Here is an 18,244-nt window from a genome sequence, read left to right on the forward strand (position 1 = left end):
ATAAAAACTTGCTTACTTGCATCATATGCCTCAACTAATGCTAATATGAAAATGTGGCCCACAGGATGGATACCCAAGCTCTAGCTTCAATCTAGATGGATAAAATTTTTCCTATGATGCTTTGGCAGATATGCAGACACATTCTGATCTGTAGCATTTTTCCCCAGTATTCTGCTATATCAGAGATTCCCAAAGTGTGGGATGCACTTTTTTGAAAAACTATGGATGAAAACCACTAATCCAAGTTTTAAGCATATTTTATGTCAGTCTTTTAAGGTTAAATTTACTGAAGTACATATTGAAGTAAAGAACTTTTTTATGTCAAATCTCTTTATTTACACTTGTTCTGGAAGAGGTGAAATTTATGAAATATCTCAATGGGGGTGCAAGGTATCAAAGTTATTCATCATCCTCCATGGGAACTTAGTCAAGCCATGAAATAAATCAACATCTACCACTGGGCAGATAAGTCTAAACACCAGGGGCTCACATCTGGCAAGAATGGGCTTGGCACACCCAGGGTCCTGGAGCTGGATATCATTTTTTTCTCTCTCTCTCTCTCTCTCGCTGGTGCAGCATAAGCCTCAGGCTTCCTTGCACCATATGGCTAATAAGTCTGGGTTCAATTTCTCCTGATAAGTGTGGAGAAATTTTTAAAGCACTCTTCAGTCAAGGCTGTGGTTAGCTGATCTCAGGTAGAAGGAGTGGACTTCCCCTTGAATTACTGCAAGTGTTTCAAGTCTACATAACATGCAAATCAACTGGTGAACACACAATCACACATATGAGGATGAATAAAAAGCTTGAGTACCATTAATATAATATTTAGCATTTATTTTTAATACTTACAGAATAGAATCTTTAATTGCAGCAATGATAGACATACAATTAGTCCCGTCATGGTGGTGCCAGGGGTTTACAAAACATATTTACAAAAGATACAAGAGAAAAACATAAGTTACATCAGATTATTAACAAAGCACAGTTTTACATTTTCAGTTCGACGAGGATACCCTTCCTGTATTTTTTATTATTGACCACTTATTGAACATTATCCACCAGGTTATCAATTCATGTGCAGGTAGTACTATGTTATTTCCCAAATGAATAATGACATAGTTAACCCCCCCCCCTTTAACAGATAACCTCTTGGTTCTTGGTAACCATCATTAAGGGTCATGGTAAGCAGCCCCTTGGTCCATTTATCTGTATTACTTAAAAATAAAAAAAGTTACCTGTTACCCTAACAATTAACAATGCTCTTACAACTACAAAAAAAAAAAAAATAATAATAATAATCAAAGCCTTTATATCTAGGACAAACAGTCCTTAATTTACTAATTAGATAGTATGAATCAGGGCTGTACTACTCTATGTTCTACGTTGATAATAATATTAGTAAAATAATAAGAGGAGTTTACCTCAATATAGTGCATAGAACACTTCCGTATGATACCCTCCAGAAATTAAAACGGAAAATACGAAAAAAAAAAACCGACAACTTACCGGTACATTTGAGTAAAATATAAATAATTAAAAAAATCAATTTAACACAATTCAAATCAATTTAAAACAATTAAAAATCAAATTAATGCAATTAAAAGAATCTAACGAAAATATTCAAAACTAACGTATTTCATTAGCTGGCCCAAAACGGCAATTAGTAATCATTGAAAAAAAAAAAAAAAAAGATGATGAAAGAAGGAAGCTTATAACAGCACCAACAAAAAAAGAACAAAAACGAAACCTTGCACTTTTAACTACTTTGCCAATCCTTTCTAATAATTTGTCCATAGGTAAATGTTTCTTCCAATGATCATGATGGAAGAAAAATTTTTATACATAAAAAAAAAAAAATTCTGTTTATACTCTGGGACAACCACATCATATGCATTTGTAAAATACAGAGAATACAAGGACACTAACATATTCAGTAGTCATGCAGCTTGAACTAGTTACTTAAAGCATGTGCACTTTTGTACCCATGTGCTTGACCACTCAGCTATGAAGCCATTCTCTTTTGCACTTATACTTTTTACATTTTAAAAATATGCCCCTATGCATGTATCATCTGAGAAAAAGTAACATTATCAGCACTTTGTTTACTCAATCCTTTTAAAGCCTTAAACATTAAATTCAATTACGATACAAAATACAAAGGGGGTATCCTGGGTAAGAATACCACTTTGTTCCCCTAAATAATCTCTAAATACTAAGAAAGGGATCTATACCCTTCCTAAAATGACATTGCTAAAGCTGTATCAAGTATTCAAGATATGGCCTAACCACTTCTTTACACAATGGGATATTCACCTTTAATTCACATTTTAGTGATAATTACTTCTGTATCCCTGCTGTAAAGATCCTGGATATATCACTGACAAAATCCAGTGAACTATTCTACCTTGTGCATTGTTAAGACAAATCCTGTGTTACACTGTACAATTATTCTCAGGTCATTTTACTTAATTACTTTCAGTTCATTGCTACCAAAATGGTATTCAGAATGTTATTCTGAAATGAGTGCTACCCAAATTTAGCACCCTGCATTTATATTAAATTTCAAATGCCATTTTTCAGCCCATCTGCCTAGTTTATTTAGATATCATTAAGAAATCATGCCCTAATTAATGTCATTAATTATGTCCACCTGACTGCATTTCATCATGAAATTTAGACCAGAGGTGAACCGGGTCAAAAATTCTTACCGGGTTCAAATCCTGTAGATGAAGGGAGGAGTTTTCATGGGCCTTTTTCGCAACATGGCAAGTTAGTCTGGCTCAAGCGAGGGTAGCATGGTTTTATCTCCTGGAAACTGTTTTTCTTCCAGCAAAACAGAAAATCTACCTCAGGACACATGCAATTTATAGACAATATAGACAGTAACACGGCCTTAGTTGCCTATGCTCCTAAAAAAAAATAGGATTACTGAAAGTGTTCAAGAATTTCTGGTAGAAAAAGAGGCTAGCAAAGCGGATTTGGTGGAAATGGCATCGGAGGTAAAACCAAATCAATTCAGAGGATGGTAGAGCAGATGAAAATTCTATACTTCCAAATTTTGCACTAAAAAGCATAGGGGAATGCATAAAGTTAGCAGAGGAATTAGAATCTTATTTTTTTGAATGCAGATTCTTGATTGAAAGAAGCCTAAAGTTCAAAAGGGAGCTTCAGATATGCTTAGTTCCATAAGATGAAATTCACAAATATATGCCAAGCAAAAAAAACCAGATTACTGATTTTTTAAAGAGTAGAAGATATACGAAATCTAGAATGGGGTAGCTATGCTAACGAAATAGTGTATTTTTGTTAGCTTTTGGAATGTAACACCCCTTTTTGTACTTTTTTCTTAGTCCCGTATAACATGGTTTCACACGACATTTTATCGGAACTTAATAACTGTGTTATACGATGGTTACCGTATTTTCTTTAATTTGATGTATCTTTTTGTATATCAACTCTAACTCAACACATTTTTGTCCACCACCTATCAAGTTTTTATACGTAACTCAAAGAAAATTCTTTCAGGCTAAGGTGCCAACCTCTCTTAACGGCTACTATTCCTTTATTGGAGTCATATCTCCAATGTGTTCTTTAAGCTTTAGGAATACAAAGAGTCACTTGGGGGCCAAATCTGAACTATAAGGAAGATTCATTACAACTTCAAACCCCAGCAGCTAAATTCTTGCCTCTTGACATCAAATTATACTTAACGAAAAACTACATAAAGTGCTGGACACCGAAGGATGTAGTTTACAATACTTAAAACAAAAATTTTAGGGACTTAAAAGTGATCTGAACATAAGAGGGAATACTCAGTCCCAAATCAACATCATTGAAAGATGTTTATTTGAAAATTTTCCCGATGTATGCAAAAAAAAAAGGTTCACAGAATGCCTTCAAAGTATTCTGTCAAAAGTCTTTACAAAATTAAAGATCAGCAAACTGTGGGGAATATGCTGACCAACTCGCACAAGTGTACAAAGAGCTGTGTTGTAAAATGAGTTTAAAAATTCATTATCTACATGAACAACTTGCATAATGTTAGTGATAAACATGGAGAAAAGCTTCACCAGAACATTTCTTACGTAAAAAAAAAAGTATGATGGCAAATGAAGCCTGAATGTGCTCTGAATATTGCTGGGATTCTTTTGAGAGAAGGGTGGGGAGGGAGTCATAAAAGCAGAAATTAGGGTTCAAATATTTTAATCTCATAAAAATTCATTTTCTGCTAAATGATTTGTAACAAACTAGAAAAACAAAAAATGTTAAAAATTTTCTCAAATCTGATAGCAAAATTTAAAAAGTTCATGTTCAGCACTATAAAATATATATCTATAATATATTACAATGATAAAAAATCCAAAGAAAAGGTTTAAATTAATTGGCCAGTAATTAAATCAAATAACTGAGTAAATAAATGAATTAATTTTCAAAAAAAAAAAAAAAAAAAAAGAAAAAAAAAGTTCGAACTGTTAAATTTAATTCTTTTTGTGCTCCACACACAACTCAAAATATTAAAAAAAAAAAAAAGTTAAGCTTCGATACCTAGAAAAATTATACAAGAAAAAGAGATCCTCAGGTCAGTTTGAGAACTACTGATCTAGTTGAGTCATTTTGATGTTCCAAATTATTAGCATCACTATCAAAAATAGGAAATTTTCAACATGAAACTATTTATAATTATTTTTTTTAAAATTATGTCCATTATATAAATAATTCCTTTTAAAAGAGAATTTATTTTCATGTACTGAATATAATTTATTTAAAGTCTACTTGTTCATTTACATGATCTTAAGTCAAAAATACTTAAAGATTTGGATATTCTGCAAAAAATAATTAACACAAAATCAACTGATAAATAATGCAATATTCTATTTTTATTAATTTCTTCAGCTTTAAAGAAATATAAATCTAAAGAATGCATTAAGATTTGTTCCTTATGTGCTAACAAAAATTTCCAGACAACCCTCCTAAAGATAAAGTCTGAAATGAGAGATAACCATAGCTATTAATGACAACACACAAGTGCATGTCAACAAGATATGTTGTGCAAACAGAAAAAAAGTTGTAAAGTAGACAGCTTAGAGCTTCTGATGATAGAAGCATTACAGGCTGATATCAAGTCTAAATTTGTGATAATATCTTCTACAAACATATTAGACAAAACAAAATATACAGTTTCAATAAATTTATACCCCTATAATTTTCTTGCAGTTGCTTATCTCATTTTTTATATATTGGTTGCCAATATATAAAATATTGCCAATCACTTGGAACTTTTTTTTTTTTTTTTTTAAATCATATTAAAGGTTCCCCCCCCCACATCCCATTAGCTGTTAACAAAAGCAGAAAACCCATAAAAAAAAAAATTTTATACTTCAAGTTCTGAAATTACTAGCGGTAAACTACAGTACAACATTTTAGCTGTCAAATACTCTTAATCTAGTCTATCGGTGAATAATAGCTATTGCTATAATAAAATCTAAATGATTTTTTCTTAATAAAAACAGGCAAACTGAATAAGACAAAAGCCTTTTAAAAAGGCAGCAATCTTCAAACTTTTAGGCTACCACTAAGTTGCTTAAATGCTACAAATAAGTAGCACTTCTCCAGGAGAGCATAATGCTGCTACTTCATGTAGTGTTCCAGCTTCTAGGTGATTATTAGCATTTCATCTAGCTTTTGGGGGGGGGGGGGTGTAGAGAAATAAATTATGAATAACTTAGCATTATACACTTCTCTTTTGGAAAAGTGTTACTCATTCACAGTGTAACATTTGGGCAGTAGTCTTTCAAACTGTGAAGTTACAGCCTCAATTTCAGCATTACTGCCTTTGCAAAGACACGTTTGTTTTCCTATTTTATGAAAAAAAAAAAAAAAATGGATGTTAACAATAAGTATGCACACACCACCACATAGTAACAATAGAATTTTCATTATCTAAAGGCTATGAGTAAATTAATGACTATGTTAAGTTGAAAGGGGGTTAGTCAACATTTTAAAGGCCAGCTTGCCTTCTTCTAGACTGTATTTTGCCTGGTAGCAACCTTATTTTGTAAGGCAACCACAAAAGTTTCTGCTGCTGTACCACAAGCTCTTTTATTCCTTAGATTAAGAACAAATAGTCACATATGATAACTGCTCTGTCTACAGGCATTGTCATTAGGGATTGCATGCACCAAAGCATTAAACTTATTTTGCTGTTAACAGCAATGAAGTTCAGACTCCCAGACTGGGAATCTGAACACACAAATTAGATGAGGAGGATAAACACTGCAGAAGCATATACATCTCTAAGAACCTGCATACATTTGACCTTGCTATGGGGAAAACATTCCACAGCCTATGATGAAAAAGTGTTACATCATAAGCTGTTAGTCACTTCAGGAAAAAAGGGGCCACAATCAATTCAGCCCAGTACACTGAGACAACAGACATGCTCAAAAAGAATCAAATGAATAAAGCCTGTCAATATAACAATGCAGACTTCAACAACATGGGAAAGATTTCATTACTGGGATTTGAAGTTGTTCAAAATCTTCCCTATAGCACAAATTTGACTCCAAGAGAGCTGTTCCCAAAACTTAAAGATTTTACAGGCAATAGAAATGATTACAATGAAGAATTTTGGGAATCATTAAGAGATGGCTTGCCCCTTGGCTAAAAGAAGTTGATTTTAATGACATACAAAAACTTGATAAGCACTAGACAAAATGTGTTAAATTAGGTAGGTATATGTAAAGAAAAATTATAAATATACATTGTTGAAGACCCTTTTTTTTTTTTTCAATCTGTTATTCTGAACACTGCATTCTGATTAAAGTCTCAAAGTGTTGAATATCATCGCGTTTTAATTTCGATACGACTGTCAATACTAACAGATATATAACAAGTTAAAATATTTTTTACTATAAATGGGAACAGGATAATTTGATCTTTCCTAATTACATAGAACATCAAAATTACTACACCAGGGGCTCACATCTGTTGAGTATGGGCTTGGTACACCTGAGCTGGATATAATCATTCTTCTCTCTTTTGGCGATTCCCTCCTACTACTCTCTCTCTCTCTCTCTCTCTCTCTCTCTAGGGGTACTCAATTTTTTTTTTTTTTTTTTTTTTTTGGCTGGTGCAGCATAAGCATCAGACTTTCTTGCACCATATGGCTAGTAATAATAATTACAAACCATTTCTCTAGTTAAGTATAAAAAAAAAAAACCTCTCAGATAATTAAATTAATTTTTCAGTGTTAAAAATATTTAAATATCAACGGCTTATTATACAATAAAAAGCTGAAACAAATTTTTGATATCAGATCTTTTTAAAGCCAAACTACTGCCATATCTGCCACATACTTCTGAATGAGAGAAAAGTACCTCCTTCATCTTTGTAAAATGTCGTACCGGTAGAATTGCAATAGCAAACATGTATATGGCGCTTGTTTATTTAAGGAAAATTCATAAATGAAGAAACTGTAGCCTTATCGATTATCATTGTGATTACTTTTAATTAATTAGAAATAAAATAATTTTAAAAAAGATCGCTCCAATTCGAAAGTTGCAATGCAATTAGTCCTAATTACATGTGCATAAACCTTAATTTAATATTATTCCTCAAGTATTACGGTTAAAAATATTACGGCTACAATTTAAAATAAAAAAGTTACTTACTCCAAGCTATTATAAGTATAAACGTTCTTCAAAACAGAATACACACTAAAGGCTGTTTCCCCTGTTTAAATGTCCAGTAGCACAGATGACAGCCCTACGTCTGATTCAAGAAAAGGGTAATGTTCAGAGAATGCAACTAAGGTTGTTCTTTGATGCTTACTCCCCTATTCAGCTACATAAGGGTGTCCTTACTATGGGTGTTGCTATAACCAGATACAACTTTTAATAAAATTCATACAGTTGTTTTATTTAAGCTGTAAAATATAAGATTTTTATGTATTTCAACACAGTAATATTTTTCTATTTTCATATCACAGACTAATATGGGGCAATATTTCCTTTTATTGTTCAGTTTCGTCAGCATCTACTATTACTTGTTCCGCTGTGGATGTGTGTGAGCCATGCAGCAACCGGAGTATTTCATTTGGTGTACAGCTTTTGTGTTACCGGTTGGGCTGCTGTGTTACGTGTGTGTCAAGTACCATAAAACGGGAATTAAAAGAAAATGGCCCTTTTTAGAGTGTTCACAAACCGGCTCATTGCACATTCCCAGGTATTGTATCTTTCTTCAGATCATTTTGGGATGAATAGTGTGCACTAATCGCATTTATCAGAGTTCTTTTATCATTGTAGTTTTGCATGTATTATTGTACCGCCATTGCTTAAACACTCTTTATAACTGACTTGGATTTTCCTCCAATTTCTCACTGAATTCGCAAGGTCGCTTTCAATAAGGATGCTGTGGGGTTTAAATTTGAAACATATGCATACCAAAAAAAAAAAAACGTGGCCTTTTTTTGGCTCTACTTAGCGCGTGTAATTGTTGGGGTGGCATCAAAGCCATAAATTGACTGTAACCGTAATGTGAACTTCATATGCATGGAAGTAATTAAATTAAGGTTCATCCAAAATTATCCCCTCACCGATGTACTGAATACATTAAAGATATTTTTTTTATTATATATATATATATATATTTTTTTTTTTTTTTTTTTTTTGCACGTGTTTATTTTTGGCCAATTGTGTTTGTGCCGAAATTTTAACCTGCGCTTTTTCTTTCATTAATTTCCTAAGTGTTCGATAAATATGTTTTTATGTAGCATCAGATTGTTTTAAACAAAATCTGAACTGTTTAAAAAATGTTTTAAAAACAAAAGTAATCAGCTTGATCAACATAGCCTCTACTTATTAAAATCTCTAAATTTGCAGAATAATTATGATGGTTGTGAATATGTTAATCGGACAATCATTATGCGTTGGTGGATTTGTATGGCAGAATTGCGCTCAGATCTTAAAGAACAAATTTTGTAATCTTGGAATGAGAATTGAGTAAATGGGCGAGCCAAGCAAATAAAAATAGATAAATAATAACAAAAACACTTGCATAGTCATTATTGTAACCTCCCGATACATCGCATGCTTGCATAAGCATCTGTGTGCTTGCCGTGAAGAAACCGGATAATAACTTGTGGAATAAGTTTCCATCCTGTTTTACAGAATAACATAACTGCTCTATAATCTTATATCAGAGACAAAAATTGCCGGAAATTTAGTAATAACTATCCAATAAAACAGCTTTAAAAATTACTTTTCCTTTTAAATTCCTTTAAGAAAAATTTGTTTTATCATTAAAATATGATACTTTTTCTATTAAAAAGATTTTTTTTGCACAATATGCTAAAATGGATCTCTTTTTCTGCAGTATAATATTTTTGTGCTCATGTAAATTGAAGTACATTGGAATTTATCTAACAGTTAAATTCTTGCATAAAAAATTCCACTTTGCATAGTTTCATGTTTTCTATTTAATATAACCATCTAGAGCAGTGGTTCCCAAACTACTGGAATCTACGGGCAATTTCAAAAATCAAAAGTTTTGCAGACTCCATATATATATATATATATTTAATCCAAAATTTAAATAGATAAAAATTAATAAATAAGAAAAAATAGTAGAAAAGCTAACATCAGTGGCAGCAGAAAAGCACAATCCACTACATAAGTGGTTTTCAACCTTTTTTTTAATAACCCTAAGTAATTTATTTTATTTTGTGGCACCCCTACTCAATTTTCTACCTGTTAGATCCGATTCACTGTGTGTGTGTGTGTGTATATATATCTAATATTAACAAAATATGTTATATGATAGTTATTACAATCACCAAAAAATTAAAAAGATACCATACAGCCTTTTATAATGAAATAAATTTAAAAAAAAAAGTTTAAGTAACTTAAACCCAAATTACATGGCACCCTGGTTGAAAACCACTGCACTACATGTTGCTTATAATAAGCTAAATTAAAATAGAATTGCCAGTAGCATGGCAAACCAGTAGAGTGAAAATGAACTGAACCAAATAAAATAACAATAACAGAAAAATATAGAGGGGGGGATAAAGAAGGCGAGGGTAGTGTTGAAGCAACGTTCCTAAAATAATTTAAAAATTAAGCCAATTAAAAGAAATTTAGTGGCTCCCCCTAGTAGGCACCCGTTTCCGAATTATGTGGACTAACAACATTACTTGACCAAATAATTAATAAAATGAAATAAAATAGACTGACCATTATGCCCCATCTCGACAGAAGACCACAAGGCCAATAATAGTCAGGGAATCACTGCATTTCAAATGTTAAAAAAATCCATGCAAAGAAGGAACGATACTACGATCAAACCGCCAATGCAATGGATTTGCATAGTAAAACAGAAACCCTAGTATTCGCATGGCCAAACCACACCACTGACAAAACAATAGCTGAACTGAAAATATATAGAAACAAATTAGGCTATAGATGGGCTATATATATGTAATTAGGCTCACATATATATATATGAGAGAGAGGGAGAGAAAAACTTATGCATATGTTTATACATATATGTATGAACACTGGGTTTTCTGAAAAGAAAATTCAAAGTTCTATGTTTGAAACAGTTGAACTTTATTCTTATTTTTACATAAATATATAATAATAACTTTATTTATCATCAATTTGCTATACAAAGAATGGATAATTTGACTGGTTCCAGAGGGTTGGTGTTGGGGATTCTCTGGAACTGGTCTATGGACTCCAGTTTGGGAAATGCTAATCTAGAGTTTTATATTAATAGAACTAATAATAATAGCAAGTGCATCAATTTTTATATTTACATTTAAAAAAAAAAATACAATATTGGCAACAAATAATATTTAGGGTATCCCTAAAGGCTTGACCCATTGGGAAAAGCATGCAGTATTTTAAGTTATTGTTCTAAATTAACAAGTCAAATATTTTCTGAAGTTGGGACCAATAGGGGAGGGAGGAAGTAAGAAAATACAAATTATTTCCTTTCCTACTCGCATGGATAACTATCCAATTGACCTTTTGGATTTATTCAAACTATCAGCCTCAACTACCTTCAAAGGCAACCTGTTCCAGCAATCAATGACTTGCTGGATAAAAGAAAACATTGTACAGTCTAGTCTAAACCTCTTCCCCTGTAATTTGAATTTATGCCCCGGTGTTCTGGAATTCTCTATGACAGTGAAAAGTTTGCCTTCGTTCATTTTACTAACCCCTCTCAGAGCCTTGTACACCACAATCGAGTCACTTCTGAGGTGCCTGATTGCCAAGTTCTGTAGTCCATTTAATTGGAGCCTTTCCTTGTATGGTCACCCCTTTGCCAATCTCACCATGCGAGTTGCCCATCTTTGGACTCTTTCAAGAAGCTAAATGTCTTTTTTCGGATGAAGTCTCCATATTTGAACACAGTATTCCAAATGTGGTTTTACAATTGTCTTATACGGTGGTATTATGACCTTCGTACCTCTACAGAATAAATCATGTTTGATAAATCATTGATATCATATGGGTAATATCATTACCCATATGATATCATTGATATCATATGGGTAAGGAAAGCTGGTAATGATATCATTGATATCATTACCAGCTTTCCTGGCTGCCTGTTTACACTGCTCAGAAAACTTCATATCTGCCTATTATAACTCCCGATCCCTTTCTTCCTCTACTGTTTTTAATTGAACCCCATTGAGTATATAATTTATTTTGGTGTTGCTATTCCCCAAGTGTAAGACCTTGCATTTTGCTGCATTAAAACACAGCTAGCTGTCAATTTTCTGGCCATCCTTGTGACATGGTCAAATCCTGAGGAGCACTGCTTGGTACTGATCATTAACTACTCGACCATTCTTTGTCATCTGCAAGTTTTAATATCAAGCCTTCTATCCCATCAAGTCCATGTCAATGTCATTTATGAAAATCAGAAACAACAGTATTCCAAGAAACTGATCCTTGGGGATCCCACTTCTTACTTTACACTAATCTAAAGAATATTTATTAATCACAACCTTCTGCCCTGCAGCCACTCAGAAATGCATCTTAGTATTTTTCCAATAATCTCAACATGTTCCAGCTTATACAGTAATCTTTCATGAGGGACTGAGTCAAATGCCTTGCTAAATCCAAATAAACTGTCAAAATAGCCTACTAAGTTAGTTAAATATGATTTTCTCTTAACAATTGAACCCCAGGGGCTCACATCTGGTGAGTATGGGCTTGGCACACCCAGGGTCCTGAGCTAGATATCATCATTCTTCTCTTTCTTGGTGATTCCCTTCTACTTTCTCTCTCAGGGTAACTCAAATTTATTTTGGCTGGTGCAGCAAAAGCCTCAGGCTTCCTTGCACCATATAATAACAAAACCATTGTTTTGTTATTATATGGTTATTCAGAATGCCATATCAATCTAAATTTCCCTGGATTGCAATCTTAATCATTGCTTCTAAGATTTTCCCTATCACCAAAGCCAGACTAACCGGTCTATAGTTACCAGCTTCGCTCTTAGAACTGCATTTGTATATTGGTGATACTTAGGCACTTCTCCCATCCAAAGGAACCTCTCCTGAATCCAAACATGTCCTCATAATGAACTTAAATGGTTCAATACACTCCCTGGTGGCCTCCCTCAAAATTACTGGGTATATGCCATCAAATCCAGGAGCCTTACTTGCGTTTGTGTTCAAAAGTGTTTCTAATAAACAGCCATCTATAATTCGAAATCGGTGATTTCATATGACTTAGCCTCACTCACATAGCCAGGAAGGAGCTTCATTAAAAGACAGATGCAAAGTACCTGTTCAGTTCATCAGCTGGGAGGCCTAAGACTTCCCCACACCCAGTGCACAAAGGTCTGATCTGATTTTCTTTTTCTTCCTTGTATTCACATACATGAAAAATTCTTTACTCTCTTAGTCAGTGCTTTCTCATACTTTTTTTGGTAGCAGGTTGCACATTCCTATATTACTATTTTTTCAAAGCTTTGTTCATTTAATACAGGCCCGGGCAAACTATGGCCCGCGGGCCGCATGCGGCCCGCCGCACATTTGTGTGCGGCCCGCGAGCTTTAATTGTATTTTCGAAAAAAAGTTTACTTATTTTATGCCCTTTGCGACGCCTTTTTGAAAAATAAATTTGTACAGTCCATTCCGGTTATTTGGGACACATCGGGGCTAGTGCATTTTGGCTTGATTAAGCGGCTGCCCCAATTATCCGAAGTTTCACGTAAATAGTTAAAAATGCAATGTACTCCCCCTTTACAATTGTTTCACTGTACAATCAAATCACATTACGATGGAGTCAGCATCGTAATGTGATTTGATAGGTAGCATGTAAAGTACCGTTCACTATTACAATGTGCAGTAAGCGCCGGTCATTGTGATCACGTTTGTGAATTGAATTTTAATTCTATTAAACAGCGATTCTAATTAGCGAAAATAGGAGGAATATTATCCACAGGTTATAAAAGTAAAGTTATATTAAACAGCACAAATTTACCCTTTATTACCTTACTAATTAAAAAATTAAATGATACGTGAAAATCGGAAGAATATACGTGATAATCGGAAGAATTAATACGTACTGTAATATATAATATCGGTGTAAATACACCATAGTTAACCCATATATTTGAGCTACGATTGTAGCGTAGAAGGCATCGTTTTAAATGTATCTCATAATGTGGTTGCCTTCACAACAAGATAGCTACTATTGAATTACTTCAAATAAATAACGCTTCTCTAGTAGAGAAGACTACTGTTATTTATTTTCAGCGGTACCACCACCCAGACGATCGTTTCGAAGCTTTTTGGCTTCGTCATCAGTGGGCGGGCAGGTACCCAGGTAATACAACAAGCCATCTCAGTTGCGAAGTTATATCCACATTATGAGAGATGCCAGAAGGGTGGTGGTAATGTATTTGGAAAATTAAATGCACTAGGCATAATCCTTATGGGTTTTGATAATTAACTATATAATATCGGTGTAAATACACCATAGTTAACCCATATATTTGAGCTACGATTGTAGCGTAGAAGGCATCGTTTTAAATGTATCTCATAATGTGGTTGCCTTCACAACAAGATAGCTACTATTGAATTACTTCAAATAAATAACGCTTCTCTAGTAGAGAAGACTACTGTTATTTATTTTCAGCGGTACCACCACCCAGACGATCGTTTCGAAGCTTTTTGGCTTCGTCATCAGTGGGCGGGCAGGTACCCAGGTAATACAACAAGCCATCTCAGTTGCGAAGTTATATCCACATTATGAGAGATGCCAGAAGGGTGTGGTGGTAATGTATTTGGAAAATTAAATGCACTAGGCATAATCCTTATGGGTTTTGATAATTAACTATATAATATCGGTGTAAATACACCATAGTTAACCCATATATTTGAGCTACGATTGTAGCGTAGAAGGCATCGTTTTAAATGTATCTCATAATGTGGTTGCCTTCACAACAAGATAGCTACTATTGAATTACTTCAAATAAATAACGCTTCTCTAGTAGAGAAGACTACTGTTATTTATTTTCAGCGGTACCACCACCCAGACGATCGTTTCGAAGCTTTTTGGCTTCGTCATCAGTGGGCGGGCTTCGGTCAAAAAGCTTCGAAACGATCGTCTGGGTGGTGGTACCGCTGAAAATAAATAACAGTAGTCTTCTCTACTAGAGAAGCGTTATTTATTTGAAGTAATTCAATAGTAGCTATCTTGTTGTGAAGGCAACCACATTATGAGATACATTTAAAACGATGCCTTCTACGCTACAATCGTAGCTCAAATATATGGGTTAACTATGGTGTATTTACACCGATATTATATAGTTAATTATCAAAACCCATAAGGATTATGCCTAGTGCATTTAATTTTCCAAATACATTACCACCACACCCTTCTGGCATCTCTCATAATGTGGATATAACTTCGCAACTGAGATGGCTTGTTGTATTACCTGGGTACCTGCCCGCCCACTGATGACGAAGCCAAAAAGCTTCGAAACGATCGTCTGGGTGGTGGTACCGCTGAAAATAAATAACAGTAGTCTTCTCTACTAGAGAAGCGTTATTTATTTGAAGTAATTCAATAGTAGCTATCTTGTTGTGAAGGCAACCACATTATGAGATACATTTAAAACGATGCCTTCTACGCTACAATCGTAGCTCAAATATATGGGTTAACTATGGTGTATTTACACCGATATTATATAGTTAATTATCAAAACCCATAAGGATTATGCCTAGTGCATTTAATTTTCCAAGTACTGTAATATGTACATACGAACTAGTTGACATTTCTGTTCACTGACATTTGTGGGTGGGGGTTAAAATTTAAAACGGTAAAAAGATAAGCAATCAATAACAAAGAACACGGTACACACAAATTGCAAGTAACAGGATACGCGCAAGTGAGAACGGAGTAACGAGTTACAAAGATTTAAAAATAGGAATGAAGAGAAGATCTGAAAATTAATTTTTTTATATGATTGAAGATTTCATGGAAGTGTAAACACATTTCACCATAATAACCCACAGAATGCCAGCTGTCGTTATTATCGCAAATTCAATAAGATCGAGTTTACTGTCCGTTTATGATAGATTTCACTAACAGAAAAGCCCAATACACAGGTGACTGCTAATTGTTTTTATTGTTTTATGGTTGTGACCTCCAGAATTTCGACCAAACCATGTGGTACCGTCGGAGACAATCGTAGGGTAATCTCCAGTGCTGGGGTCTCCTGCCCCGATTAAACGGCATGCTGTCCCAATTCCAACGGGCCCTTTTATAACAATATAATTTGCGATTATAAACTAACTGCGCGAAACTACAGTAACAGACAACTGGTGATGACGACAACAGCTTTGCTGAGGTGGCGGAGTAATAGGATAGAACTGCTGACTGCCCTCAGTTCCAGTCTGTTTTCTCTGACGGTCATCCCGCAGTTAGTTTTTTGCGTTATCTTCGGTTATCATCTTTGGTGCCAGTAGCGATAAAAATATTTACGTCCTTTTAAAAATGAATAAAAAACGAAAAATTCAACAAGAGCATCGTGTCTTCAATGAAGAGTGGAGCACAAAATATTTTTTTGCTAACATAAATAATAAGCCTATTTGTCTCATCTGCCGGGAGAGTGTCTCAGTGTTGAAAGAGTACAACATTAAAAGACATTTCACTACTAAACATTCCGAATATGGTGCCAATTTAACTCCGGAAGCGAGAAAGAAAACTGCTGATGGATTGATTCAAAATTTATCTAGACAACAAAATGTGTTTACGCGGGTAACTAAGGAACAAGAAGCTACTGTAGAGGCAAGTTTTGTTATTTCTCATATAATTGCAAAAAGCAACAAGCCTTTTTCTGATGGAGACTATATTAAAGAATGTATGACTGAAGCTTGTGGAATTATATGTCCTGACATTAAACACAAATTTGAGAATATAAGTTTATCTCGGCGAACCATAGTAAGAAGAATTGAATGTATCGATACAAATTTGAATGAACAATTATTATCAGTATTAGAATCCATAACATGGTACTCGATAGCTCTCGACGAAAGTAACGACCAAAAGAATACTGCGCAGTTATTAATTTTCATACGTGGATGTACCTCTAATTTTGAAATTATTGAAGAGCTTCTTTCGATGGAATCTCTTAAAGACCAAACAACGGGAGCAGATATATTTGAAAAAGTTGAAAAATGCTTAACAAGATATAATCGACAATGGAACAAAATGGTAAGCGTAACAACTGATGGAGCACCAAGTTTGACAGGTAAAAATGTTGGAGCGTTAAAGAAAATTCAGGATAAAATTTGTGAAAATTATCCTGATTATAATTTAATTACAATTCATTGTATTATACATCAACAAGTATTATGTAAAAATGTGTTAAAAGTTGAACATGTCACATCTTGTATTATTAAACTAGTAAATTTAATACGATCGAGGGGCCTGAAACACAGACAATTCATTAATTTTCTTCAAGATATTGAATCCGAGTACACAGATATTCCTTATCATAGCCAAATTCGATGGCTTAGCTTAAGAAAAGTTCTTCGGCGAGTATGGGATCTTAAAGATGACATCATTTTATTTTTAAAACTGAAAAATATTATGGACTTTCCCGAATTAACTGATAATAACTGGATTTGTGATTTTGCGTTTACCCTGGACATCGTGACACACTTAAATACTTTCAACACCGTGTTACAAGGGAAAAATTTATACGCCCATGATATGGTAAAAAGTTTGAATGGATTTCAATTAAAACTCCAGTTGTTCCTTCGACATTTATTAATTAACAAGGTAGACCACTTTCCAACCATGAAGTTGCTGAAGATTCCAGAAAATAAATTTCAAAAATATTGTGAAATTATCAGCGCTTTGAATGACGACTTTTCACGAAGATTTGGCGACTTCCGAAAAATTGAGACAAGTTTGGCAATAGTGCGCGACCCATTTTCAATAGAAATTGATAGTGCACCGAGTGAACTACAGCTTCAGATTATAGATCTGCAGTGTGATACCGATCTGAGAGAATTGCACCGTCGTGAGGAAATCTGTAAATTTTACAATACTCTTAATTCGGACAAATTCGACGAACTTAAAGATTTTGCCCGAAAAATGTTGGTTATTTTTGGATCAACTTACATATGTGAACAAACATTTTCCATCATGAATCTAAATAAAAATTGTTTACGATCAAGCATCACCGATGAACATTTACAAGCAGTTTTAAGAATCTCAACTACAAAATTAACACCCGAAATTAAAAAAATGGTAAAAGATGTAAAACAGTTCCATTCATCTCATTAAATTCTTGGTTGTTAGAGAATAATTTTTTGTTGTATTTCTTCTTCATGATAACAAATAATATATGTATATCTAAAAATAGGAATTTACGTGCGGCCCGGCCTTCTTTGTGAATTTCTAATGTGGCCCTTCAGCCAAAAAGTTTGCCCAGGCCTGATTTAATACATTCTAATCACAAATATTTAAGTTTCTTTTTTTTTTTTTTTTTTTTTTTTTACGTTAGTCCAATTCAATTCAATTCTTGGTGGTATTGTAAGCAGTCTAAAAAGCAGTGTCTCCGATCATGTAAAGTGAATCAATATATATTTTTCAGTTGCAGCTTATATAATTTTGCTAGTTCACACAATTCTATTTTTAGCATTAAAACACTGTAATAGAATGTTATTTCTGCAAGCCAGTTTTCTATAACTATGACAGAATTTCTT

At 33.8% G+C, this 18,244-nt stretch overlaps 2 protein-coding genes across 2 annotated transcripts in view; one reads left to right on the forward strand and one right to left on the reverse strand.

Annotated features, from left to right (window-relative positions):
- LOC150079540 (secernin-2-like) overlaps positions 1–7,830 on the reverse strand; it is a 141,804-nt gene extending 133,974 nt beyond the window's left edge. The window contains exon 1 of the mRNA XM_090382620.1: positions 7,671–7,830. The gene's annotated coding sequence lies outside the window, so the exon portion shown is untranslated. The remainder of the gene's footprint in view (positions 1–7,670) is intronic.
- Positions 7,831–8,078: 248 nt separating this feature from the next.
- LOC150079541 (putative citrate synthase 2, mitochondrial) overlaps positions 8,079–18,244 on the forward strand; it is a 132,191-nt gene continuing 122,025 nt past the window's right edge. Inside the window, exon 1 of the mRNA XM_090383690.1 lies at positions 8,079–8,223. Coding sequence (XP_090239816.1) covers positions 8,176–8,223 — 48 coding nt within the window. The 5' untranslated portion in view covers positions 8,079–8,175. The remainder of the gene's footprint in view (positions 8,224–18,244) is intronic.

The sequence above is a fragment of the Mastigoproctus giganteus genome, chromosome 10 (genome assembly GCF_048544385.1).
Source record: "Mastigoproctus giganteus isolate SK-2022 chromosome 10, ASM4854438v1, whole genome shotgun sequence".
Lineage (NCBI taxonomy): Eukaryota > Metazoa > Arthropoda > Arachnida > Uropygi > Thelyphonidae > Mastigoproctus > Mastigoproctus giganteus.